Source organism: Notamacropus eugenii, chromosome 1 (genome assembly GCF_028372415.1).
Source record: "Notamacropus eugenii isolate mMacEug1 chromosome 1, mMacEug1.pri_v2, whole genome shotgun sequence".
Lineage (NCBI taxonomy): Eukaryota > Metazoa > Chordata > Mammalia > Diprotodontia > Macropodidae > Notamacropus > Notamacropus eugenii.
Window position 1 is genome coordinate 211296266 of NC_092872.1, and position 26400 is coordinate 211322665.

The 26400-nt window shown below is 40.5% G+C and overlaps 1 protein-coding gene across 1 annotated transcript; it reads left to right on the forward strand.

Annotated features, from left to right (window-relative positions):
- On the forward strand, nt 1-26400 carry LOC140515154 (cytochrome P450 2C19-like). Its single transcript, XM_072625702.1, has 9 exons — nt 1-392; nt 2237-2399; nt 7871-8020; nt 12129-12289; nt 12917-13093; nt 16091-16232; nt 16990-17177; nt 22629-22770; nt 24079-26400. Exons 1-9 carry the CDS (start codon nt 213-215, stop codon nt 24258-24260), a joined length of 1485 nt encoding a protein of 494 aa, XP_072481803.1. The 5' UTR covers nt 1-212; the 3' UTR covers nt 24261-26400.

The following is a 26400-nucleotide window of genomic DNA, read 5'->3' on the forward strand; positions in this document are numbered from 1 at the left end:
TAAAACTTTAGACAGTAAATGCAAGGGCTCCTGATACTTTACCTATTATAGAGCAAGGGGTAGGGTTCTCTTTATGTTATTGGCAGGTCCAAGTCCATTGGAAGCTTACTCAGGATACCAAGGAATTATTAGCTAATTGATCTCCTGTTTGCAGTCCTCCCCAGCTTTGGATTCTAAGCCTTTTATCACATTACTAGTAAGGAAGAGTGTCAATGGATCCATCTGTGATCATTGTTCTTGGTTTACTGCTGTCTATCTCATGTCTGTTTCTTATTTCATCATGGAAAAAGGGCTTTGGAAGAGGGAAGTTTCCACCTGGGCCTGTTCCTCTTCCCATTATTGGCAACATACTGCAGCTGGACCTTAAGAATATTCCAGAATCTCTTTGCAGAGTAAGTAAGAGATCTCTTCTGGTGGTTTCATTCTCGACTCTAGCAGTTGTCAATTTGTTTTGGGAGACTGTCTTCAAACAGCTTATTCTAATGGGTTGGTAGGCACCTTGTATGTTTTCTAGACCATATTTGGATTCACTATAGTTGCCATCAGGGCCCACTGTTTCAGCAGTAGCTGGTGTTATCAAATTCATGCAGGTATGGATGAGATCTATTCTACAAAAAATGTTGTCTTCTGCTATTACTCCCACTTAAAATGCTCACTGCCCACCACAGCAAGAAAGGGAGTATTTAATGTGCCGGATTATTTCTGCTGCTTGAGGAATGAGTAGGTCCTGCAAACAGGTAAGGACCCGAGTCTTTGTTGGATCAGAGTGGAGAATGTTTTCCTTGCACATTCCTTCACAGGAGCCCTCAGGCAGCTTCTTTGTGCATTCCCAGTCCTTTCATGCAATCTCAAGTGTGCCTGGCTGAAAGCAAGTCCAGCCCCAAGAGGAACCAGCAAGTTCTGAACTCAGACCTGTAGATCTCAAAGTCTTTGAAAGGTAGCCTGGGATGGTAGAAAAGGCATTGAAGCTGGGATTAGAAAGTCCTGGGTTCAAGTCTAGATTCTGACATTTACTAGCTTTGTGCCTTGCACAAGTCATGATGATGTCTCTGGACCTCAGTTTCCTGTGTCTGTACGAAAACATTGCCAATAAATGTCCTATCTGTCTCACAGGGTTGTGAGAAAAGTTTAGGTGAGGTTAACATGTGAAAACAAAAATATGTTCCTATTTCGACCTGGGAGATTGCCAAACTGCTCTCTTTACCATATCCTTCCCAGACATACCCTGATCTTTGGGGGCCTCAGTTTCCTTATCTGTAAAATTATATGATTAGTTTAGAAGAGGAGTTCTTAATCTTGGTACCGTGAAGTCCCAGTGGGTCTGTTGATATATTTCAGAGGTTCTGCGAGCTTGGATGGGAAAAAGGACATCTTTATTTTATTATAATAGCAGTCATTTTCCTTTGTAATCCTATGTATTTTATTCTAAAAACATCATTCAGGGGAGGACATGGCCTTCACCAGACTATTAAGGGTCCACGACAAAAATAAAGTGTTAAGCACCTCTGCTTTAAATGATCTCTAAAGTCCCTACTGGATCTATAGCCCTGATCTAATTAAACTTATTTATATGCTTTCTGTTGGAACGAGGACCCTTTTCTGCTCCAGAAATTCAAGGATAGCATTGTCTCTATTCCCCAACTCTGCTATTCTCAAAACTTTAGATGAGTAATAATGATGATGATGATGAGAGTAGCATTTATCTAGCGATTCAAGATTTGCTAAGTGTTTTACAAATATTGTGTTATTATTCTTACAGGAACTCTTAGAAGTAGGTGGTATTATTGTCCTCATTTTACAGATAAGTAAACTGAGGCAGACAAATATTAAATGGCTTGCCTGGGGTGCCACAGCTATTAAGTGTCTGAAACTGGATTTTGAGTAAGGTCTTCCAGGTACAGCACTGTATCCACTATGGCATCGAGCTATGAAGTATAAGCTCAGCCTCTCAGAAAGGTGGGGGATACTACACTGAGGTCATAAATTGTGCCTCATTAGCCAGTCTTATGGCTGCTAGCCCAAGGTACAGAATGAAATTTTAGCCTTTTGAGTCATCTATGACTTGGATTGAGTTCACGGGTTGCATTATCCTTTCTGTTATAAATGTCAGAAATGTTTTGAAGGAGCTGATAAAGGATTGAGAACTTCTCCAATAAGGTCAACAATAATAATCCAAGCTGTTTATCACCTGATTCACTGATGACCCTTTCACTACTGCCCACATATTTTTTCACAGCTAGCCAAAGATTATGGCCCAGTGTTCAGTCTGCAATTCGGTTTTGAGCGTGTTGTTGTGTTACATGGGTACAAGGCAGTGAAAGAAGCTCTGATTGATCATGGGGACAAGTTTGCTGACAGAGGACCTATGCCAATTTTTGATGTGGTTACCAAAGGATTCGGTAAGTTTCTGCTTGATGTAGAGGAACAAGAGAAAGATAAGAATAAGGAAAAGAATAGTATTCTGAGATATTGGTGGGAATAGATCCTCTTTGGAAACAAAACCCTCAAAGCAGTGGCACATTGAGGAGGATGTAATGAGTGCTGGTGAAGCCATTTGTATTTTCTCCAGGACAGAAGCTGCATAGCTTCATGTTATGTATTGTAGCAGCAAACGTATGAAGAAACAGATGGAGGGAAAAATAGAAAGGTAGGTAGAGAGACAGAGACAGAGACAGACAGAGAAGCAGAGAAGGAGAGAGAAAAGGAAGAAAGAAAAAGAAAAGAAGGGAAAGAGAGGAAGAAAGGAAAGAAGAATGAGAGAAAGGAAGAGAAAGGAAAAAACCAGAAAGAGAGAGAAAAAGAATGGAAAGAAGGAACCAAAGAAAGAAAAATAGAGAGAAAGAGAATGATTGTGGGGTGAAAGAGTCCAGGAAGGAGAAGAGAGCTCTATTTCTCCCATCTATCTAGTCCTTACAGTTTGTGCTAATCATTCACCCCTCAGGTGTGACTTTTACTGTCAAATATCCTTTGCTCTAGTTCATTTTCCAGCTGATTGGAATTTTCTGCTTGCTGTTCAGATATCTAGGGCTCAGCAGCCTAGCAGCTATATTAGTGTCCTCCTACTGGACAATGATCATGACTTTATGTAGCCTGGCATTCCTAGGAACATGTCTTCTGGCAGTCTGATCAGTGTGTTCTCCATTTTTTCTATCAAGTTGTCATAAGAGACATTGTCAGATGCCTTGGTGACTTTTGTGTCTACCCTGTCAAGGCATTGCTTAGATCTACTAGTCTTTTAATAACATAAGAACAAAAAAGAAATTGTATTAGACTAGCAAGAGCTGTTCCTGATGAATCTGTGCTCACTCTTAGTGACCACTTTTTCTAAGTGTTCACAAATCAAACTCTCTTAAGAGTAGTAAGAAAGTGAGTAACTGAGAGAAGGAAGATTCCACACTGTGGAAGACATTAAAACTTGTTCTGCCATGTATCTCTTGTTAAACAAAGCAGAAAAGTATGAATGGCAGGTAATTGATTTACAAGGTTAGAAAGTTTGCCACCAAATGGATGAAATGAAGGTGGTGGTTAGGGATTTGCTACCTGCCACCAGTAACAGGTAAATCAAAATTACTTCATTTTGCGAGGATAATGATCATCCAAAATATTGAGCCTTTGAAGACCAAGCAAGGTGTAGTATAGGCAATTTGGATCAGAATCCATATTAATGAAAGGTATCTGTATTTTTGAGATAATCTTAAAAATTCTAATAATCTGGCTACTGCTGGAAACATTACCTTGCTTAGGCTACTAAACCTAAAATTAGGACCAAAATCCCTCTCTCATGTCATTCTATAAGCTACAGTCTGGCAGTAGTTTCTGATAACATTTTTCATTACCAGTGCTGATAACCTGACTAGAAGGTAAACCCATTTCTGTGCTACAGCAAAAGTAGGACACTTGTAGTAGGGACATTTGAGTAAATCAAGGTGGGAAATGAGTGAATGAATCAACAACAACAGCTAACAAATTTAGTACCTACTATGTACCATGCACTGTGCTGAGTGCTTTACAAATATTATCTCATTTGATCTTCGCAACAACTCTAGGAGGTGGGTCCTATTATTACTCTTCATTTTACAGGTGAGAAAACTGAGGCAAAAGGAGGTTAAATGACTAGCTCAGCTGTAAGTATCAAGGACTAAATCTGAACTCAGATCTTTTGCCTGCAGGTCCAATGTTCTATCCATTGTAGCACCTAGCTGCTTTGGTAGTTAGATAGTAGTTTATCAGAAAAAAAAACCCTTGGATATCTTAATGGACCGCAGGCTTGACATAAATCAACAGCACAATATGGCAGGCCATGGAGTCAATGAATGGCCTCTTGCAAAAGGGATTTGAGCTGAGTATTAAGGGAGAATATAGAAACTAAAAGGAAAGAGAGTATGAAAGCCATGGGAGGAGGGAAAGGGGAAGAAGAAAGCCAGTGTGAAGGTACAGAAAGGGAAAATGGAGTGCCTTATGTGAGGAAGTGGAATATAGAGTTTGTGGAAAGGAGCAAGATGAAGAGTTGCACGTATCATATGCCAAGCACTGGGTCAAACGTTGGGAGATGTAAAGACAAATGAGTCAGTGCCCTCAAGGAGTTTATAGTTGGATGGAGTGGAGAAGAGACAACAGGTCCATTTACATATATCTATATAGATATAGGTATGTATGGATAGAATGACATACATATGTACAATATATATATATGTAGACACACATGCACACACACACTCACATATGAACTAGCATCTGTGGAGATCAGCTAAGACCTGATTCTACAAAGTGGCACTCGAAGTGAGCTGAAGATCCTGGAAATCTGAGGCAAGCATAGGTTAGGATACCAGGGAGGAGAGCCATAGTTGAGGAGCAGCCCAAAGCCCTGTTTGCCATAGTGTGTATGGAGGGGAATAATGTGCAGTAAGGTTGAAAGGGTAGGTTGGAGCCATCTGGTGAAGGCCTTTAAAAGCCTAACAGAGGAGCTGATGTATTTCATCCTGAAAGTAATATAAAACCAAAGAGTTTGCTGAATAGGAGAATGATATGTTCAGTTTTCAGTTTGGTGGTTGTCTTTGATGGTAAAAGGGGACCAAAATTATATCACTGTGTGAGGGTCAGGGTACAGTGTGACTGACTGTGGCTGATCAGTTCAATCACTCTGGTAGTTAGGTGAACGATGAATGGGAGGGAGTGGGCTGAAAGCAGAAATGTTGCAGTATTCTAGACAAAACAGGGATGAAGGCATGGACTAGAGGGGTAGATACATGAGAGAAGAGAAGGGAACTGTTGTGAAAGCTGAGGTAGGGCCAGCTAGGTGGTGCAGTAGATAGATCACTGATCCTGGTATTAGGGAGAGCTGAGATCAATTCTGGCCTCAGACACTTGACACTTAGTGATTGTGTGACCCTGGGCAACTAACTTAAACCCCCTCCCTCACCAAAAAAAAAAAAAAAAGCTGTTGTATAGATAGGAAGGATTAGGGAACTAATTAGGTGTGAGGGTGAGGGAAGAGTTAGGAATCAAGGCTCCCTCTGAGATTGTGAACTTGAGTGATTGGAAGGCAGGTTGTTCCCTAAGTGGAAATAGGAAAGGACAGAAGAAGGGGAGGTTTGGGTGAGGAAGACAGTGAATTCAGTTTTGGATGCAATGAGTTTGAGATGTGTACAGGAATTAAAGAAAAGAGAGCATGAAGGGTCATGTTTTTCCTCTTATTTTCATTTCATTTCATGACCTGGGGTGGCAAGAATCCAGGGTTTTGTTCAGGATTTCTGAGTCCTAGGCTTAGTCTGGGACTTAACCATTGCTAACTTTAGATGAATCACTTAATCTTCTCAAATTCTTCATGTAAAAAATGAGAGAAAGCACTTGACAATTTCTAACATTCGTTGCTTATACCAGTCTATACCATCTGATTCGGTGAAGTCAGATACAGAACAATGGCAGAAGTTTAATTTTTCCCAAGTAGAATTTTGCAAAGCCCCTTCTTCAGGTCTTCACCTGTAGAGGAATTGCTTTCTTTTCTTCCTTCCTTCCTTCCTTCCTTTCTTTTTTTCTTCCTTCCTTCCTTCCTTCTTCCCTTTCTTTCTTCCTACCCTTCCTCAAGGGTATGTGTTAATGAATGAAATTTGTGAGAGTGGCATCAATGAAAGAGAGAGTAGAAGCCCTTTGCTGGGAGTCTAAACTTTTCCACAGGTCCTGGGAGGCCTTACCATGTCAGCTTCTACTCTTTCAGAGAGGTATTTAATGACACCAACATGAAATAAAGTTCATTCCGAGGGATTTAAGTCACTTTCTTGCTTGAGGGTTCCTATATGAAGCATCTTGGAGTAGAGGGTAAAGAATTTGATCCTTACAAATGTCCTTTGTACATAAGATTACAGGCAAAGGAATAGTTCCCAGTATAAGGTAATTGGGTGAAGTCCCTATCCTTTGTCTAGAATTGGAGGGTGATATCTGGGGATAGGAAGGTGTGATGTATTCAGGGAAAGAAGGATTATATCATGCTAAGCTTTAGTATATGTGTATCATGTATGTACCCTAAAATTAACTATAATTCTTTGCATACTTGCTAAATTTTGTTTTGACTCAACAATCATTTCCCTATAAACCACAATGCTACTTAGTACCTTTCCTTAGGGAAAAAAAATAAAGCTCAGAGAAACCATGTGATATCAGGATTGCTACTGAGCTTATGCAACTTTCTATTATTTAGGGTACCTCTTGTGGTTCAGTCATTTTCATCCTGTCTAATTCTCCATAATGCCATTTGGGGTTGTCTTAGCAAATATACTGGATTGGTTTGCCATTTCCTTTTCCAGATCATTTTCCAGATGAAGAATGGAGGCAGACAGGGTGAAGTGACTTTCCCAGGGTCACATAAATAGTAAGCGTCTGAAGCTAGATTTGAAATCAGGATGAGTCTTCCTGACTCCAGGCCCAGTGCTCTGTCCACAGAGCCATCTAGGAACCTACCAAAAGACAAGAAACAGAAATTCTCAGTCTTTGGTCCCTGTGTGAAGTAGGGAGACTAGTAATTTATTCAGTCTGATCAGAAAACATTATTCAGTCTGATCTTTGGTCAAAAGATAGAAAGGTGTCATGGGTAAGGGAATTTGAAGATCTTCCTCAACCCTTAATAGGCCCAGGTGACCAACTTTGAGTTGTAGCCCACTCCACAACTTGAGTCACATGGAGCCAATGATGGGAAGAGTGTGCTGAATGGGTCAGCAGGAGGGGTGGAGCTGAGATAGAGTGAGGCAGAGCAGATAGAGAGCAGACGGAGCAGAGAAAAACAGCTAGCAGTGAGAGAGGGAGTGATTTTCCCTAAGGGAGCTTGTGTGTGGGCAGGCCTGATAGAAGTAAGGCTTGGGAATGGCTGTGCTCCCTACATTGATATTGTGTATAGATTTCTTTGTTATTATGATGGATTTGACTTTCGGTATTTGAATAAATGTCTTAGTTTCATCTCTGAGGAAGAGAGTTTATGTTTCATGACTTTACCCTGGAAATATGCATACATATCCATAGTGGCTGCTGTGGGTATTGCCCTGGCATTACAAAAGATGCAAGCTAATTTACTCTACAACCATTCAGGCCCCAAAATATATTTTTATCCAGGCCTCCCTCTTGGTGGCCACTTTATTTCCTGGAGGGGGATATGGGTGCAGGGCCACCTGATGTGTTTGTGACTGTGCTGAAGGGGGAATGATGTATGGGATGGGAAAGGAAACAGTATTGATAGAGGAGAAAGCAAAGTGACACCTCCCCTACTTAATCGTATTCTCCCAGAGTAAGGGGTGTAGATCAAGGGTCCTTGGACATAGACTTTTTGACATGGCTTATAAGGAACTTTGGTGTCTAAGGATTCTCTTCCTGTTTTCCTTGATAGGAATTGGTACAAGCAATGGAGAGAGATGGAAGCAAATCCGCCGCTTCTCCCTCATGACCCTGAGGAATTTTGGAATGGGGAAGAAGAGCATTGAAGAGAGAGTCCAAGAAGAGGCCAAGCACCTTGTAGAAGAGTTAAAGAAAACAAAAGGTTGGTGTTTCTTTATTTTGTTACCACTGATGTCAGAAAAATTCCTCCTATCCCTGGTAACTTATACAGACTGAGGCTGGCTCAAGAATTTACTGTAGTCTGAAACCACCATGTCTACGTTGGGGCCCATCCTGGGGATATGCCCAAAACCATGTGGTCATTCCAAGAAGCCTTGAAGGGTCAGGATGGCTGAGAGAAGAGATGAGAGCCAGTGCAGCTCTGCTAAGGACTTCATGCTAATCTTGTGAGGAGGCAGCATGGGGAGGAAAGTTTAGGGGGATGGCTTTCTTTGTTTTTATACCTTGTCATATGGAACAGAGCTCACAAGACCCCTAGCACCAGTGGTTCTATTACCTTTAGTGAACAGTTCCAGGGGGAAAAGGCATTATTTTAAGATCACTTTGGGGAGTCCAGGGGTCCTCTTCATATTTTGCTAACTAGTTGAAGGAAGGGAAGCAGGGTCAAGAACATTGGTAGGAAGACAATGAGATGCCTCAGCATCATCTCTTGATTTTTTGACCGTTGCCTCCCTCTATCTGCTCTCCTTTCTATCAGTCCTCTCCCTTTTCTTTCTTTTCTCTTACTACTTCTTTCCTCCCTTCAATCCACTCCTTCCATTTTCTTTCCTCTTTCCTCTCCTGCTTCCTGTATGGAAGGTTAGATTTCTAACCTGCAACCCTCATCCTGGGATTACTGATTGAAATAAAATGAAATGTCTTTTAAAAATAGAAACAAAGAAGTCAGAAAGCAAAAGCTTGATAGAGTGAGGTGATGAATAGGAATTTAGAAATGGGAAATCATGTGGTGTGGTAGGAATAGCACTGTACTTGGGGCAAGGAGAAAATCTGGTTTGAATCCCACTTCTTGATCCCTCATAGTTGTGGCATAAATCAAATAATTTTCTTTTTTTTTTTTTCAGACTGTACCTACATATGTGTTTATTTTTTTTTCTTTTAACATTGATTTTCACACAATTTTGGGTTACAAATTTTCTCCCCTTTTATCCCCTCCCCCCCCAAACCCAAGCTTTCTAATTGCCCCTGTGACCTATCTGCTCTCTCCTCTATCCTCCCTCCCTGCCCTTGTCTCCGTCTTCTCTTTTGTCCTGTAGGGCCAGATAGCTTTCTTGACCCCTTAACCTGTATTTCTTGTTACCCAGTGGTAAGAACGTTACATTTGATCCTAACACTTTGAGTTCCAACTTCTTTAGCTCCCTCCCTCTCCACCCCTTCCCCTTGGAAGACAGGTAATTCAATATAGGCCAAATCTGTTTAGTTTTGCAAATGATTTCCATACTAGTTGTGTTGTATAAGACTAACTATATTTCCCTCCATCCTATCCTGTCCCCCATTACTTCTATTTTCTTATGGTCCTTTCCCTCCCCATGAGTGTCGACCTCGTATTGCATTCTCCTCCCCCTGCCCTCCCCTCCATCCTCCCCCCCACCCTGCTTGTGCCCCTGTCCCCCACTCTCCTGTATTATGAGATAGGTTTTCCTATCAAAATGAGTGTGCATTATATTCTTTCCTTTAGTGGAATGTGATGAGAGTAGACCTCATGTTTTTCTCTTGCCTCCCCTCTTTATCCCACCACTAATAAGTCTGTTGCTTGCCTTTTTTATGAGAGATAATTTGCCCCATTCAATTTCTCCCTTTCTCCTCCCAATATTTCTCTCTCACTGCTTGATTTCATTTTTTTTTTAAGATATGATCCCATCCTCTTCAATTCACTCTGTGCACTCTGTCTCTATGTATGTGTGCGTATGTGCATGTGTGTGTGTGTGTACTCCCACCCAGTACCCAGATACTGAAATGTTTCATGAGTTACAAATATTGTCTTTCCATGTAGGAATGTAAACAGTTCAACTTTAGTAAGTCCCTTATGACTTCTCTTTGCTGTTCACCTTTTCATGGTTCTCTTCATTCTTGTGTTAGAAAGTCAAATTTTCTTTCTAGCTCTGTTCTTTTCATCAGGAAAATTTGAAAATCCACTATTTCATTGAAAGACCATTTTTTCTCCTGAAGTATTATACTCAGTTTTGCTGGGTAGGTGATTCTTGGTTTTAGTCCTAGTTCCTTTGACTTCTGGAATATCCTATTCCATTCCCTTCCATCCCTTAATGTAGAGGGTGCTAGATCTTGTGTTATCCTGACTGTATTTCCACAATACTTGAATTGTTTCTTTCTAGCTGCTTGAAATATTTTCTCTTTCACCTGGGAATTCTGGAATTTGGCCACAATGCTCCTAGGAGTTTCTCTTTTTGGATCTCTTTCATGCGGTGTTCTGCGGATTCCTTGAATATTTATTTTGCCCTCTGGTTCTAGAATCTCAGGGCAGTTTTCCTTGATAATTTCATGGAAGATGATGTCTAGGCTTTTCTTTTGATCATGGTTTTCAGATAGTCCCAGAATTTTTACATTGTCTCTCCTGATTCTATTTTCCAGGTCAGTTGTTTTTCCAATAAGATATTTCACATTATCTTCCATTTTTCGAATCTGCACGCTATGTTCTGAGATATCTGTCTTTCTCATAAAGTCCTTAGCATCCATCTCTACCATTCCAGTTTTGAAAGATCTATTTTCTTCAGTGAGCTTTTGAATCTCCTTTTCCATTTGGTTAATTCTGCTTTTGAAAGCATTCTTCTCCTCATTGGTCCCTTGCACCTCCCTTGCCAACTGAGTTAGGCTAGTTCTCAAGGTGCCAATTTCTTCAAGATTTTTTTGGTTCTCCTTTAGCAGGGAGCTGATCTGCTTTTCATGCTTCTCCCTCATCCCTCTCATTTCTCTTCCCAGTCTTTCCTCCACCTCTCTAACTTGATTTTCAAAATTCCTCTTGAGCTCTTCCATGGCCCGAGCCAATTGGGTGGGCTGGGACACAGAATCCTCGATTTCTGTGTCTTTGCCTGATGGCAAGCATTGTTCCTCCCCATCAGAAAGGAAGGGAGGAAGTGTCTTTTCTCCGAGAAAGTACCCTTCAATAGTTTTATTTCTTTTCCCTTTTCTGGGCATTCTCCCCTGCCAGTGACTTGACCTCTGAATATTCTCCTCACACCCACCTTGCCTCCTGGTCCTCCCAGCCAGCATTTGGGGACTGAGATTCAAATGCTGCTTCCCGCCTTAGGGCTTTTGGCGGGGGCAGGGCTGCTATTCAGTGTGAGAATTAAGTTCAGGTGGTCAGGGGCAGGGCAGCCTCTCTGGCTCAGTTCCCTCAGGGGGTTTATGCACAGACCTTCCACAATGGATCCAGGCTCCCGCCCGTTTGGGGAGCCCCTGTCTGAAGCCGCCTCTCAGCTTCTATCTCCTGGGGGGGCCCGAGCCATGGGGGAACCCCACTCCCCTCTCGACCCCGCCAAAGAGACTCTCTCACCTACCCCCGTCAATCACCTGTTGATGGGGGGGGCTTGTGCCGCCGCTGGAGATACCGTCTCTGGAGCCTTCTCAGATCTGTACCTCTCGGAGCCGCGGCCGGCGCAGGTCCGGGCTGGGCTCTGCGTCTTCAGGGCGACGGACCTTTTGCGAGAGGTTTGCAGGTCCCTCTGTGGGTGGGGGGACCTGCGTGGCCGCTGGAGATCCCGACCCCGTAGCCCGCTCGGATCTTTTCCTCACGGTGTCGCGGCCGCGGCAGGGCAGCCCTCTGCTCCCTGTCCCGGCGCCAAGTCCACGGCGCAAAGGACCCCCCGTGAGAGGTTTGCAGGTCTCTCCGGAACAGAAATCTCCCTCGCTCCAATATTCCGTGGCCTCTGGGTGCAGAATTCAGCGTGAGTTGGTCCCCTCTAGCCGTTCTGTGGGTTGTGGGTTCGGAGCTATGTGTATGTGCGTCTTTCTACTCTGCCATCTTGGCTCCGCCCCAAATAATTTTCTTGATACTCACTAACCTTATCTGTAAAATGAGAATTATACCATGTGCACTTAGATTTCTTAAGTAGTTCAAATCGGACGCTTCATAAAATGTGGCTTATTTTCAACCAAATAAATGTCATCTAGAAAGTAAGCTAGAGGAGAAAGCAGAACAATCAAGTCTACTTAAGACAGGCAAACCTTCCTTTTGATCACAGTGGCAGAGTTAAATTCTCTTTCTTTGTGAATCTCTCTGTCTCTCTCTCCTTTAGGGTTACCATGTGACCCCACGTTCATCCTTGGGTGTGCTCCTTGCAATGTAATCTGCTCTGTGCTTTTCCAGAAACATTTTGAATACAAAGACCAAAAATTTCTATATTTAATGAAGCTTTTAAATGAAAGTACCAAGATTATAAGTTCCCCATGGATTCAGGTGAGACCAGTGTTCTCTCCTTTTGGAATTTTATATATATATATTTTTTCTTTCGTTGCTTCAAAGATACTACTGAAAGGCGCTAGGCTAGAGTTCATCGTGCATTCCATGGGGAGGTACAACACTGTCATGCTGGGATGGGGTCACATTTTCTTCTTTATTGACAAGGACTACAGACAGAGAAGGTCACCCCATGTGGTCTGATTTGAGGGACGTTATAAGGCCCCTCCCTGGTGAAACTGGTCCCAGGGACTCAGTGTTAAAATTCATGTTACTGTAGAGATGCTACCTTTTCCCTAGAGCACTGAGTTTGGATCATGATGGCAGATGAGCTAGCTGTCCCAATGGAAGGTGGTAGGCAGAGCTCTTAGAAGATCTCATAATGAGAAAGGATGAGAACTTTTCTGTAGGAAGAAAGAATTGAGAGTGAAGGCCAAGGTAGGTGCAGTCAACCACAGACAAAATATTAAAATATTTTTAGGGGGTTTGTATAGGGAAATGAAAATTCACTATTTTGCAAAGGGCATTTGTTCCACCCTTAGCTCTCTTTGGAACATTATACAAATGTTAGAGTAGAGAATTATTTTCTCTTTTTCATAAAGTTTAATGTAAAATTCTTCTTTTTAGGTTTACAATTCTTTTCCATCTCTAGTACATTATCTCCCTGGATCTCATCACAAAGTAGTTAAAATTTTTCATTTACTCTATGAATTTATTTTGGAAGAAGTGAAGGAACACCAAAAGACACTGGACTCCAGCAATCCTCGGGACTTCATTGACTGTTTTTTGATGAAAATGGAGCAGGTAGAGTGTGATCAGTAGGTCTGAATCTCAGTTCTTGTACATGAAATGGCTTGTGTATTGGAGGCTGACACTCACATTCACAAACGTTGAGCAGTAAGTAATCATACATTAGTCATAGTGTGCTCAGAGCACCATAGGGGGAGAGAGAAGAATTAGAAGATAGGGTCCTACTCCTGATGGAATTTCTAACCGAACAGAAATCAAGAAGAACATGTAAGGACAAGAGAATAATTATCAGGAATGTTTAGGGAAAGACAAAGTAGATTTTAAATTGAAGATTTAAGTGGTGAAGAAATTTGGAATGAGGAAGAAATACAATGTTTGGGGAAGGTTAACATAAGGCTTCATTCTGGAAGAGTTAGGTTTAGATCTTGGTTGTGAAGGAGGTCCTAGAGCTAGGCACTGAGGACTGGGTAGGAACTCTGCAAAGACAGTAGGGTATAGGCAACTTTCAGTGATTAGCCTGATGGGAATGTAGGTGCTACTGTGGTAGGTACTTGTAAGGAGGATGGTGAATTTTACAGTGAAGATGGTGGAGCTGGAGGCTCCTCGCTTTCCACGCCATCCACATGGAACAAAGAGAAATTGAAAGGAAGAAAAAATGTTGAAATGTTACATAAAGAAGAAAAAGTCTGCTAAATTAAAAGCAAAACTAGAACAAAGCAACATGCTAATGTTATGCATAAGGAGTAAATGAAACCCTGAAAGTACCGGAAACATGACAGAAGGTAAAAGGTATGCTGATGAACATCCTGAAATGCATCAATGACCCAGTTAAAGGAAGGAAGTATACTTTGAGGTCACCATCAATGGTTTTCTTCCAAGCCCACCCAGAAGACATATTAATTAAAAAACACATTTAATTTAGCAATATAGTAACTGAACTGACAAGAAGAATCCCATCGTCTTCAGTCTATTTGCATAAGGGTATTTTCTCCCAGATTCCCACCACATTGGTGGATGAGGAAATGTGGGAGAGGGCAAATATATAGAGCAGAGCAAGAGATTTTTAGGATAGTTACGTATGGTAGTCTCTTACAATCCTCTCTGTTTAGTTTATGAGAATCTTAAGAATGACATATGCCATTTTTCCCATCATTACTCATAGTGGGAATAGGCCTTGATTGACTTGAACTTGAATTATGTTCTCTAGCACCTGCTTGGTATTCCTATATATTTTAGATTTCTTTTCTTTAGTCCACAGAGTATTTGTTACGTATTCAGTTTATGACCTCAGTGGTCACTTTACCTCAATAGCAACACCTCATGGTCAAAGACAAAGCATTTAGCCTCTCGTTTTCCTCATTAGTAAAGTGACAATAATAAAGCAGTACTTCTATCATGGTATTTTGATGAGGACAAAACAGAAAAATATACATGGACTCATATTTTATAAATTTTTATATATATATGCAAGTTGATAATTTTTTCTTCCTCATTTGTTAAACTAATAAATTCTATTTATCTCAGTAAACTCTGCCCCCCACCTGCCCTATGCCATGACAAAAGATGTTCAGTTTAGACAATATCTTATCTCCAAGGTCAGAATCCTATTATGTAGTAACAGGATTTATTAGCTTAGTGAAACAGGAAGAAAGTACAATAGATTTTATTTATATAGGGCTCGTGTATTTGTTTAGTTAATTCAGTCATGTCTGGCTCTTCACGACTCCATTTTGGGTTTTCTTGGCATTTTCTTGGCCATTTCCTTCTTCAGCTCATTTTACAGATGAAGAAACTAAGGCAGACAAGGTTAAATGACTGTTTCATTGTTACAGCCAGTAGGTGTTTGAGGTCAGATCTGAACTCAGGAAGATGAGTCTTCCTGAGACTAAGTCCAGCACTCAGTCCACTCCATCCCCTAACTGCTTGTGGATGTTCATAGATGTTATTGAAATATACTATGTAGGTATAGCTATCTTGAAAGATAGCATGATATAGTGCAGTTGTATCCAACACGAATAGAAATGGATCCCAGTGTGTCTCATATTGCCTTAGAAAACCCACAAATTAACATTATCTATGTTGTTTTGTATCTTCATATATTTTACTAAACATTTCCCAATTACATTTTAATCTGGTTTGAGCCCCACCCAGTTTTGCTGGTTGCTTGTGGCCTGAGGGCTGAGAGTTTGACACTCCTGATGTAGCAGAGAAAGAACTGGCCTCAGAGTCAGGCAAGACTGAGCTCAAGTCCCCTCTTTGATATAAAATGTCTATGTGATTCTGGGCAAGTCACTTAACCTTACAGTGCACGAGGGCTCAGCAACTCTCTTGAGACCTTCAGTTTTTTAGAGAAAGGGCAGACTTGCATTGGCAGAGAAGATTTTTTAACCTGGAAATTCTTTGTGTCAATCAAATTATGGGTCTAGTCTGTCTGTCTGTCTGTCTGTCTCTGTCTTTCTCGCTTTCTCTCTCTCTCCTTTCTTTCTCTGTCTCTATCTGTTTTTCTCTTTCTCTAAATCTGTCTCTCTCTTCCTCTGTGTCTGCCTCTATCTCCTTCTCTCTGTGTCTCTCCTATGTGTACTATCTGCAACAGCCAAACCGCTTTGATAATTGCCAACTTCTTGTTCCACTTTGGGTTGGATTGCTCAAATTTTGTTTATAGAATCATAGATTTACACCTGCAGGGGACCTTGGGGTCATTGAATCTAACCACCTCATTTGACAAATGAGGAAACAGAATCATTAGATGATTATAAGACTTGACCAATGTAACGATCAGAGCTGAGGTAGGGTGGGCGGTAGCTGGGTAGTACAGTGGATAGAGCACTGGCCCTGAAGTCAGGAGGACCTCAGTTTAAATCTGGACTCAGATACGTAATAGCTGTGTGACCTTGGACAAGTCACTAATCCCTTATTCCCTGTCCCCAAAATTTAAAAAATAACTTGAACTGAGATTCATATCAAGATCATATGCCTCCAAATCCATCAAACTTTCCTGTGTGCCCTGTTGCCTCCCTTCCTTTTTAATTAATCTGACCAAATTATTCCTAGGAAAAGCAACAACCACAGTCTGAATTTACCATTGAAAATTTGGTCTGTACTGCACGTGGTCTGTTTACTGCAGGCACAGAGACAACTAGCACGACCCTGAGATACGGACTCCTGCTTCTCCTGAAACACCCTGAGATAACAGGTGGGATAACAGGTTCATAACACCCATCGGTAATTGATCAGCATGAGAGGGCTTCATTGTCTTTTGAGACTTTCCTTTGAAACTTCTCTGTTGTCATTTTCATATATATGTCATTACCCATTCAAGTTTACTCCTCCCTACTTCTCCACTACCACCTCCACCCTGCTTACTTATGTAATTGTGTGGTATTATTAGCGACAGGCATAGAAATCATGATATGGTTAGAGATTATAACCCAGTGACAGAACTGGTCCGAACTGAATGACTGAGGGGCACCTGACCATAGGAGGAGCTGGTGTACCTGGATTCTTGTCACTCATAGAGTTATGCACGATTGGGCCACATTGAGTTGTGGAACAGAGCTAGACTGATACCCCTCCTCATTTCCTTAACCAAGTGCTGCTAGGTGTTTATTTTTTTAAGTACAACTTGAGCCTGTCCTGAGGTATCTCAAGATATTCTCAGTTGACTAAAGAGACTAAAATGGAATTTCATCTATCTATCTATCTATCTATCTATCTATCTATCTATCTATCTATCTATCTATCTATCTGTCTGTCTGTCTGTCTGTCTGTCTGTCTGTCTGTCTGTCTGTCTGTCTGTCTATCTATCTATCTTTCTTTCTATCTATCTGTCAGAATGTGAGGTCAAGTCCATTATTTACCAATGGAGTCTTGGTGAACAATCAGAGAAAATAGGAGAGAAAGCAGTTTTTGTCCCTCCTTTTTAAGACCAATTTTTATTCATGTTGTGACAGGAAAAATTCATGAAGAAATTGATCATGTGATTGGCCGAAACAGAAGTCCCTGCATGGAGGACAGAAACAAGATGCCTTATACCAATGCTGTGATACATGAGATACAGCGATACATTGACCTCGTTCCAACCAACGTGCCCCATGCAGTGACAGAAGATGTTCAGTTTAGACAATATCTTATCCCCAAGGTCAGAAGTATTTCTCTTATTTTTTTCCAGTGTGTTACTGAATGCTTTTATTCTGTACATCGGAGTCACTAAGGATTTGGCCTGTGGGCTCGTCAGGGCTGCACCACAAATACATGGTTCCATGCATCAACACAAGTGTTGAGGGTGAGAACAGGTCATTCTATCCCAGTCACAAGATGGTAGAGGGTCTTCTGACAGAGAGATGATCAGGTAGTTTCTGGTATAAGATAGTTGTAACGAAAGAGTGAGATCATCTCAGAAAGGTGGAAAGGAGAGGGAAGTTAAGCAGGAGAGGCCCTTGCCCCAAAACCAAAACAGGTCTAGTACTTGGTGCAGCCCATTCTTAGGACAAGAGCAGACTTCTATAGAGGTGACTGGCACTTGCAAGCTCTTAGGCCTCCTAGTCACAGAGCTTACTTGACCTGAGGGTTTCTGAAGTTCTTTCCAGCAAATTTAGCCTTGCTGTCCAGCTCTTCCTCAATTCTGAGAAGCTGATTATACTTGGCCAGACACTCAGATTGGCAGGGGGCACCAGTCTTGATCCACCCAGTACAGAGACCCACTAGCAGGTCTGCAGTGAAGGTATCTTCATTCTCCCCAAAATGAAGGGAAACCATTGCTCCTTATCCATTGGCCTGGGCCAGCTTGAACATCCGGAAACAATCAGTCATGGAGCCAATCTGGTTCACTTTGAGTAGGAGGCAATTGCAGGCCTTCTTGTTCACAGTGTTTCCAATTAGTTTGGGATTGGTCACTGTGAGATCATCTCCTACCACCTGGATGCTGGCAGTAGCACTGAAATTTTTCCAAGCTTCCCAGTCATCCTGGTCAAAGGGATCTTCAATAAACACCACTGGATAATCCTTGATGAAGCTCTTGTCGAGGCCTCCAAGTTCAGAAGGGGAGATGTATCTGCTGGAATCATCCGAAGACTTGACGTCCAAGTCATATTTCCCAGAGCACAAGAATTCAGAGGCAGCAGCATCCAAACCAATTGTGATCTTATCAGTATAGCCAGCCTTACCAATAGCATTCCTTAACAGGTCCAGAGTCTCTTCATTCTCTAGGATGTTAGGAGCAAAGCAACCTGTCCATATTTCTGCTTCACCACACTCTTCAGGTTGTGGTAGACCTCAGCTCCAATGTGCATGGCCTCCTTAAAATTTGTTGCTCCCAGAGGGAGGCTCATGAACACCTGCATGGCCAACTTGTTACCAGCATGGGAGCCACCATTGATCACGCTGAAGGCTGAAACTGGCAGGATGACTTCATCGTTGCCTGCAAGGTCAGCAGTATGATGGTACAGGGAGACACCTTTCTCAGCAACTCCAGCCTTCCAAACAGCCAGAGACACTCCCAAAATGGCATTTGCACCAAATTTAGATTTCTTTTCAGTGCCATCCATCTCTTTCACCAATTTGTCGATCTTCTCCTGCTGCACAACATTCAATTTCTTGCTAATCAGGGTTGGGAGAATAGTTTTATTGAAAAGCTCAACTGCGTTTGAGAAATCTTTCCCCATGTAGCGGGTCTTATCATTTTTTCGGAGCTCCAGGGCTTCATGGATACCAGTAGAAGCACCACTGGGCATAGCAGCTCGGAACTGACCTTTTTAAATGTAGAGATCAACTTCAACAGTGGAGTTTCCACGAGAGTCAGAGATCTCTCTTGTCTGCATCTTGTAAACAGACATGGTGAGTTTCTGTATAGGTCTTCCTCTGCTGGGTCAGAAGTATTTCTCAGTCTAACAGAAGATTTTATACTGTCTCCCACTGAATTATAGAATCTTTGAGTTAGAAGGAACCTCAGGCCAATCTGTATTCCTGAGAAGTGGTCACAGAATTTCAGTATTTGAAGGGATGTTAGTTGTCATACTGTCCATTCCCAATCTAAAAAAGAATTCTTTGTACAGTATGATCATCCAGTCTTTGCTTTCAAACTTTCAGTGGGGCTGAGCCCCTTTTTGCTGTGGCATTCTGTTCTAATCTTGGACAGCCCTAATTTGAGGCAAATTTCTTTTCTTGCATCAAGCCTAAGTTTGCAGTCTATTACTCTTGGTTTTGTCCCCTTGAACAACACAGCACAAATTGCTCTCTCTGTTTAGTAATAGTTTATAAAACACTTGATATCAGCTGTTATGTCTCCTGTTGTATTGTGTCTTCCGTTCTCTTGTCCAAATATCCTCATTTCCTTCACATAGTATGGACTTGTTATTCGTACCATCCTGATTTTCTCCTGGAGTAGCCTCCAGATCTTCAATGTTCTGCTTAAATATAATTCCTAGAATGAATACAATACTCATTTGTGAACTGATGAGATTAGAGTACAGTAGTGCCTACTTCTAAGTTGCCATGGAACCTTCAATAATTAGCCTTTGTATATGGTCAGTCCATCAGTTTTAAATCTGTCTAATTATATGATTGTCTAATCTGTGTATTTCCATCTTTTTGCAGAAGAACATGAAAATCTGCATTAAACGCTTTGCTAAAATCTAAGTAAACACGATCTACAGCATTTTCCTGATCTGTCAGTTCATTAGCACTCTTAAAAAAAAAGAAATAATGATGATGCCTCTCCAGATCTTTGTGACCACCACCTCCTTATCTAGAGAGTCATTTCCTTATTCCTTGAAAAATGCATTCTAGACACTGAGTGAAAATTGGGGGGTACTTTTTCACTTAATTTTTCTTTCACAAGTGTCTAGGTGCTCTCTTATTTTCTCCTTACTTCTCTGGGGTATTAAATACCTATTAGCCATATTTATGTATTCATTCTATCCTTTTCACTTTGACAATCATTCCCTTGATCAGAAAAAAAACCCAGAAATGAAATAAAAATTGAGACGTTCTGTATCTTCTCTTGCCACTTCTCATTCTCATCCTATAACCCTCTGAGTTGTGGTGTTATCTTTTCTTTAAAACTCCTCTTTTCCATAGTATAGTTTAAAAAATCCTTCTTTTTTGCCCTTTGTTAGTCTCACAAACAGCCTCGTAAACAGCCTCTGTTTATTCTGAACTTCACCATTTCTGCCATTCTTATGGAACTATGACATGCTTCCTGCACTCATTCTAGTCTTTCAAAAATCTCAGTTGTTTGGTGAGTTCCCTGTAATAATAATAGCTGTTGTTTATGAAATACTTTAAGGTTTGCTTCATATAGATTGCCTCATTTAATCTTTACAACAACTCTGTGGGAGTAGATACCATTACTATTCCCATCTTAGAGGGGAGGAAACTCAGTCTTAAGGATACCACCCGGCTTCCTAGGGTCATATGGCTCGTCAGGATTTGTACTAAGGTCTTTCTGGCTTCTGGTCTTGCAGTGCCTCCACTGCACCATCTGGCTACCTTATCCACATTGGCATCTTTAGAGAATGTTCCTTTTACATCCACATTCAGAAGTGTCTTCAGAAAGTAACTCTTGTCTTTCTTAGTAATAACAATGATAGCTAGCATTAAGGTTTGTGAAGCACTTTACAAATATTATCTCTTTTAATCCACAAAACATCCCTGACATGTAGGTGGTATTATCATTCTCATCTTACAGATGAGCCAACTGAGTCTGAGAGAGAAAATGGTTTGGCCAAGGTCACAGAGCTAGTGAGTGTTTGAGGTCAAATCAGGTTTTCTGACTCCAGGTTTCATACTCTATCCTTTGAGCCAGTTTTTTACAAACTCTGAGATGGGCTGATCACTTTCCTAAAAATTTCCATCCTTACCATCTATAGGTGTGCATAGAAAGTGTGCCAAGTGTGATAGCATACCCTACAACACAGCATGGTCCCTTCAGAGAGGACCATGTTGTGCCACCGGGGTTCTGCAGATCTGTATTCACATCTTTGTTACCTCTGAGATGGTGAGAATTGGATGAAAAAAACAATTTCCCTTTTCCGTTTCTACTATATTTGCAGGAAAAAATTGCCATTATGAAAAGTCAGGGAATTATGAACTGCTGTTTTTGGCAGTAATGAAGGTCAAGGATCTGAATGAATAATCGAAGTCTTCCATTACTGCTGTATCCTGTTTAATGACTGGGACTTACAGTCTATTTTCTCTATTCCTGGTCTGTTTTCCCTCCTTTCCAAGTGGTTTATAGAATACTCTCAGGACAATGTCATCCTTGATGTTGCCTTCATTTCTCTTTACCTAGATGCTTCTTGTCATTCTTCTTTCTTCTGCTTCCTGTATCTTATTAATATATACTACTCCATCCTCTTTTTTTTCTATCTTGTTTCTTTTTAATAAGATCTACTCTTTCCAGAACTTCATTCTTGCTAAGGATCTCATATTAAAAAGTCCCAATTATAACTTTGAGGTCAAATTTGCTTTCTTGTCTCAAAATCTCGAATACATCTCTTTTAAAGGCACACTTCCGGCATTAAAAACCCTTTGATTATATTTGTGAGAAATCAGAAGAATAATTTTTCCATCCTTTGCTAGGAGCATCATTCCATTCCTGTCTATGAGTCTATCGTTCCTATATTTTAATTAAGATATGGTCCAAAAATCCAAATCCCATTCTCAAATAACTTCTTTCAAGATATCCATATCTGAAAACTGCCTTTCCTTTCTAAATCTTCTGCTTCTACTTACAGCCATAATGAACAAACTATCTGTACTACTTAGATCTTCAGGTTTTTTTTGTCCCAAATGTCAAAATGTTTGGAAATGCTTCCTAGGTTCTTTATGGAGGAATTATTTTTGCTCATGTGAATCACTAGAGGTAGGTAGTAGTCATCCCCTTTGAGAAGTCTTGGGAGGTTCTTCTTCACAATATCTTTGATATGTGCTCTGAGAATATGATAGACCTAACTATTTTTGTCATTGCCAGCAAATCACTGTTTCAGTATCTTCCCACAAGGAGTCATCAACCATCACTCTTCTATTCTTCCTGAATATCTTAAGATAGCACGTTTTAAGCTACTTCAGAGTACAAACAAATGCTTCTTTCTCAGAGCATCCAGTTTCTTCATCTTCAAGAAGAGCTACCAATTTATCAGCTCTTTCCTTATTCTTCTATGTGACATTATTTTATTCTGCAACATCCTGATACAGTTTAGAATTTTTTTCTGCCTCTTCAGATAATTTGACATCTGCTTGAACTCCACAATTGGTGTGCTTATTGTTTATCAGGCAACTTTTACTTTCTTTGATAAATCTAATGGTCAGAAGTTCCTTTATTAACTTTTATTATCATGAGACCTACCTCCTTGAGTCTTTTGCTCATCTGTACTTGTTCTGCCCCACAAGGTGTCAAAACTCAGTTTCATTTCTCATGATAGTATTGCAGACTTTCTAATTTAATGTGAGCCCTGGCATTTAAAAAATCACTGGCTCTTTCCATGCTCAAAAATGAGAGGTATGAACTAGGTGATAGTTCTAAGTTCTCTCTCAACTCTACTATTCTATAGTTCTTATTCTCTAATTATTTGTTTGTATCTTCTCATTTCAGGGTACCACCATAATACCATTATTGTCTTCTATTCTGTATGATGATGAAAAATTCCCCAATCCAGACAAGTTTGACCCAGGGCACTTTCTGGATGAAAGTGGCAACTTTAAGAAGAGTGACTATTTCATGCCTTTTTCAGCAGGTAAGATATTCATTTAAAGATATGCATCAAAGATGGATTGATGATTCAGAGGACCTGTCTTTTGATCCAGCTTTGCTAAATATTATAAGTACAACCTTGGTCAAATAATTTCATTTCTCTGGGCTTCAGTTGCCTTATATGCCAAAAGACTGGATTGTACTAGTTGACCTAGGTGATCTAAATCCAAGGAGTAGGGTGGAGGCATAGTGCATCATTCTTTGAATTCTCCCTGGGCGGTCGTTCATCAACTAAATCAATTGGCTTTCAGGGTAGTTGTCTGAGCTTACTCCACAAAAGAGGCAGAACTGAGATCAGCGGCCACTCTGTTGTGTATCCAGACCCAAAATAAAGCTCCCACCTACTCCCATATTAAAAACTATGCTCCCAGTCACCCTCAACTAGGAGCTATGTCTCAGATAAAGTCTTCCAGGTGTTTATGTTAGCATGGTACAATCTTGTATCTTATCAAACCAAGGAAGGGGACTGGGTTATCTTAAAGGTTCATTGCTCAGGTACCATTATGGCTAAGGTCACTGAAAGTCTAATCTTAGAGTTTATAATCTTGCAGAAATGACTGACTAGGATACACGAGTACAGAACCATCTTTCTAGTTATGTAGATTTTAATGGGGATCTATTGGTATAGAATTATAGATGATGGTCTGTCTTATTCTTTCACCTTCAATTCTTGGGACAACCTATTGGCTTTCAGCTAATGGTGGTGATAGCCAAGTCTGGGGCAGGCAGAAATGCATGTTGGCAGGCAGCTAACTGTCCCTGACATGGTGTTCACCAATTCCATGCTCTGCCCAATTGGTTCTAATATTTGGGTGAGACGTAGGAAGGAGTAGTTAAGACAAGTGACTGGATGGCCATGAAATTTTGCGGTAGGCTCCAGAAGTGTTTTCTGTCCAGAATGGTGACAGGAGGTTCCCAAAGGGAACTTTGAACATTCTTGTGGCACCTTTTCCCATCCAAGTTATTCTGGATAGCCATAAACTTAGTTTTTGAGATTATAAATGAATGATTATTTTCTCCCTATGGCAATGACTGTTTTCTTCTGAATCTAAATCCCATGTTTTGCTCTGGCTGAAGGAGATTGATTTAGAGAGAGAGTGTTGGAGGGGGTCTTCCCTCTGTTTAGGAGGGACTGGATCTTCAAAGGAGTCTAGGACCAGAGAGGAAATGAATGCATGTAGTCTTTTACCTAATGCCACTGTGTGTTAGTAGGTTCCCTATAAGTCTAAAGAAGTGGTTTAGATGATTTAGCAGTCTATGAATATCAAATGCTAGTATTTGTCTCTTACAGGAAAACGGATGTGTGCTGGTGAGAGCCTGGCTCGAATGGAATTATTTCTATTTTTTACTACCATCTTACAGAATTTTAACTTGAAATCTGCCATTGACCCAAAAGATATTGACGCCACCCCAGTTGCCAGTGCGTTAACCAAAGTACCCCCCTACTATGAGCTCTGCTTTCTACCTTTCTAAAACATGTGATGTACCACCACTGGTTCCAACTGTTGTAGAATCTTCTCACATGCTGTGAACAAGCTGTATTCATTGCATTGCTTGGTGATGAAAGCCCTCTATGATTTCAGCCCAACAGAGAATTCCAGCTCAATCCAATACTGCCTTTGACTTTGGCCAAAATCATGACTTAATTTTCCCCAACCTTCCCCAGAAATTCCTTATTCCTGGAATGGTTTTTCACTTCTCTTGAACTCCACTTATTGGAATCATCCACATCATTCAAATCACAGTTTAGATGCCCTGTCCCTGTGACCTTTTTAGTAGTTATCATCTGTACTATACAATTTAAGCTTGAATTAGAAACTGATCTTAAGTTGTGCATTCTTTGAGATACATTAGTTGATCCTGTCTTGTCCTCCTCACTAGATCTTAAGCTTCTTGTTATGGGCCTTTATCCTATAGTTGTGAGCAGTTATCCACCACCAGTGAGTTAGAAGCTGTTTTCTAGTCCTGAAATGTCTCAGGTTATATTCTTCAACACAGCCAGATATCCTACTGTAATTCACAATGTGATGGCAGTTAGGTGGTACTTTGTATAGAAGGTAAGACGTGGAGTTAGGAAGACCTGAGTTAAAATCCATCCTTGGACACTTATTGGAGAAATGGCCCTGGGAAAGTCATTTCTTCTCTGCTTCAGTTTCTTTATCTATAAAATGGGGATAATCACAGCCTCTCTCTTCCAGGCTTGTTGTGAAGATCCAAGGAAGTCAATTATTGTTATGCATTTAGCATAGTGTCTGGCATATAGTAAATGCTATATAAATTTTAGTTGCAAGTATTATTATAATGATGATGATGACAACTACTACTACTATTACTACTACTACTACTACCACCACCACCAGCACTACTACTAGTACTGCTACTACTACTACTACCATGACTACTATGTATTTCACCTGCCTATTCTAATTACAAAATATGTATCTAAAAGAAATGCAGAATACATTGAATAGTCCAGTTTGACCGAAGCATGGAGTGCCCACAGGATATTAATATGAGATAAGCCTGGAAAGGAAGAGAGCCCTTGGATGGCAGGAAGAAGAATTTGAGCTTAGTAAACAAAAAGTGACCTGAACATTGACCTGATCTATGTATAAGGAAGGTTAGTTGGATAGAATGTGAGGAATGTATTTTGTGGGGAAGATGGCTTATGTAATAATAGAAAGTCAAGGAGGCCAGGTTATTTCAAGATATGGGGAAAGGAATTATTTGACACACATATTGCAAAGACTGATTTAATGAAAGTAGTAGATAGTATACTACAGGTATTCAATTCCAATCAGTTATACATCTGCCTGAGGATTTTCAATTGGGATATCTTCATATATTGGCAAATCCAATAACTTCTGAGCCAAAAGTCAGGCTCCAAGTTGCCTGCTCATTCTTTGTTTCCCATTCCTCTTGTAGCCTTCTAAGGAAAAAGTGTCCAGAGATGCAATATCAACTAGTCCATATCACTAGTTGTAGAGATAATGTCCCCAGGAGGTCATTCTTCAGGAATACAAGTATTTATAGAAGGCTTTTTTTTACTTGTACATTACTCTAGCTTATTATTAACAGTTCTATCCTCATCTTCAGTACAAAACAATATCTCTTAACATATCAAGTAAAGAACACACCCACTGGTCTCTCATTCTTTGTATACAGAGGAAAATTGGAACAATTATTCTTCCAATTGCTTTCTTGAGGCAAGTTCTTTATCCAAAGGAACCCAATATAGTGTCATTCTTTCACTTTTAAAGCTACAGTATTAGCAGAATGCTGAAATTTCTTACTCTACAAAATGCTACTGAGAAGGAATTTTTTCATTTACTCATCATGACATTCAAAATGCCCAAATAGTTCAGTTTTTATTTTGTCCAAGAGTCTGGGAATTTAGGATTGGATCTATACTCAAGTACTTGCAAGTACTTAAAAGATACCAAAAGCAAATAAGCAGTAAAATTACTTTCATTAGATCCTATCTGAGAAAAGGATGAAGATTTGAAGGAATAAGTAATCTCCTTACTTTATATCTATCTATCTAATGATCTTGATATATAAAAAGTGCTTGATATATACAAATTCTCAAGAAATACTTTTTCATTCATTCATT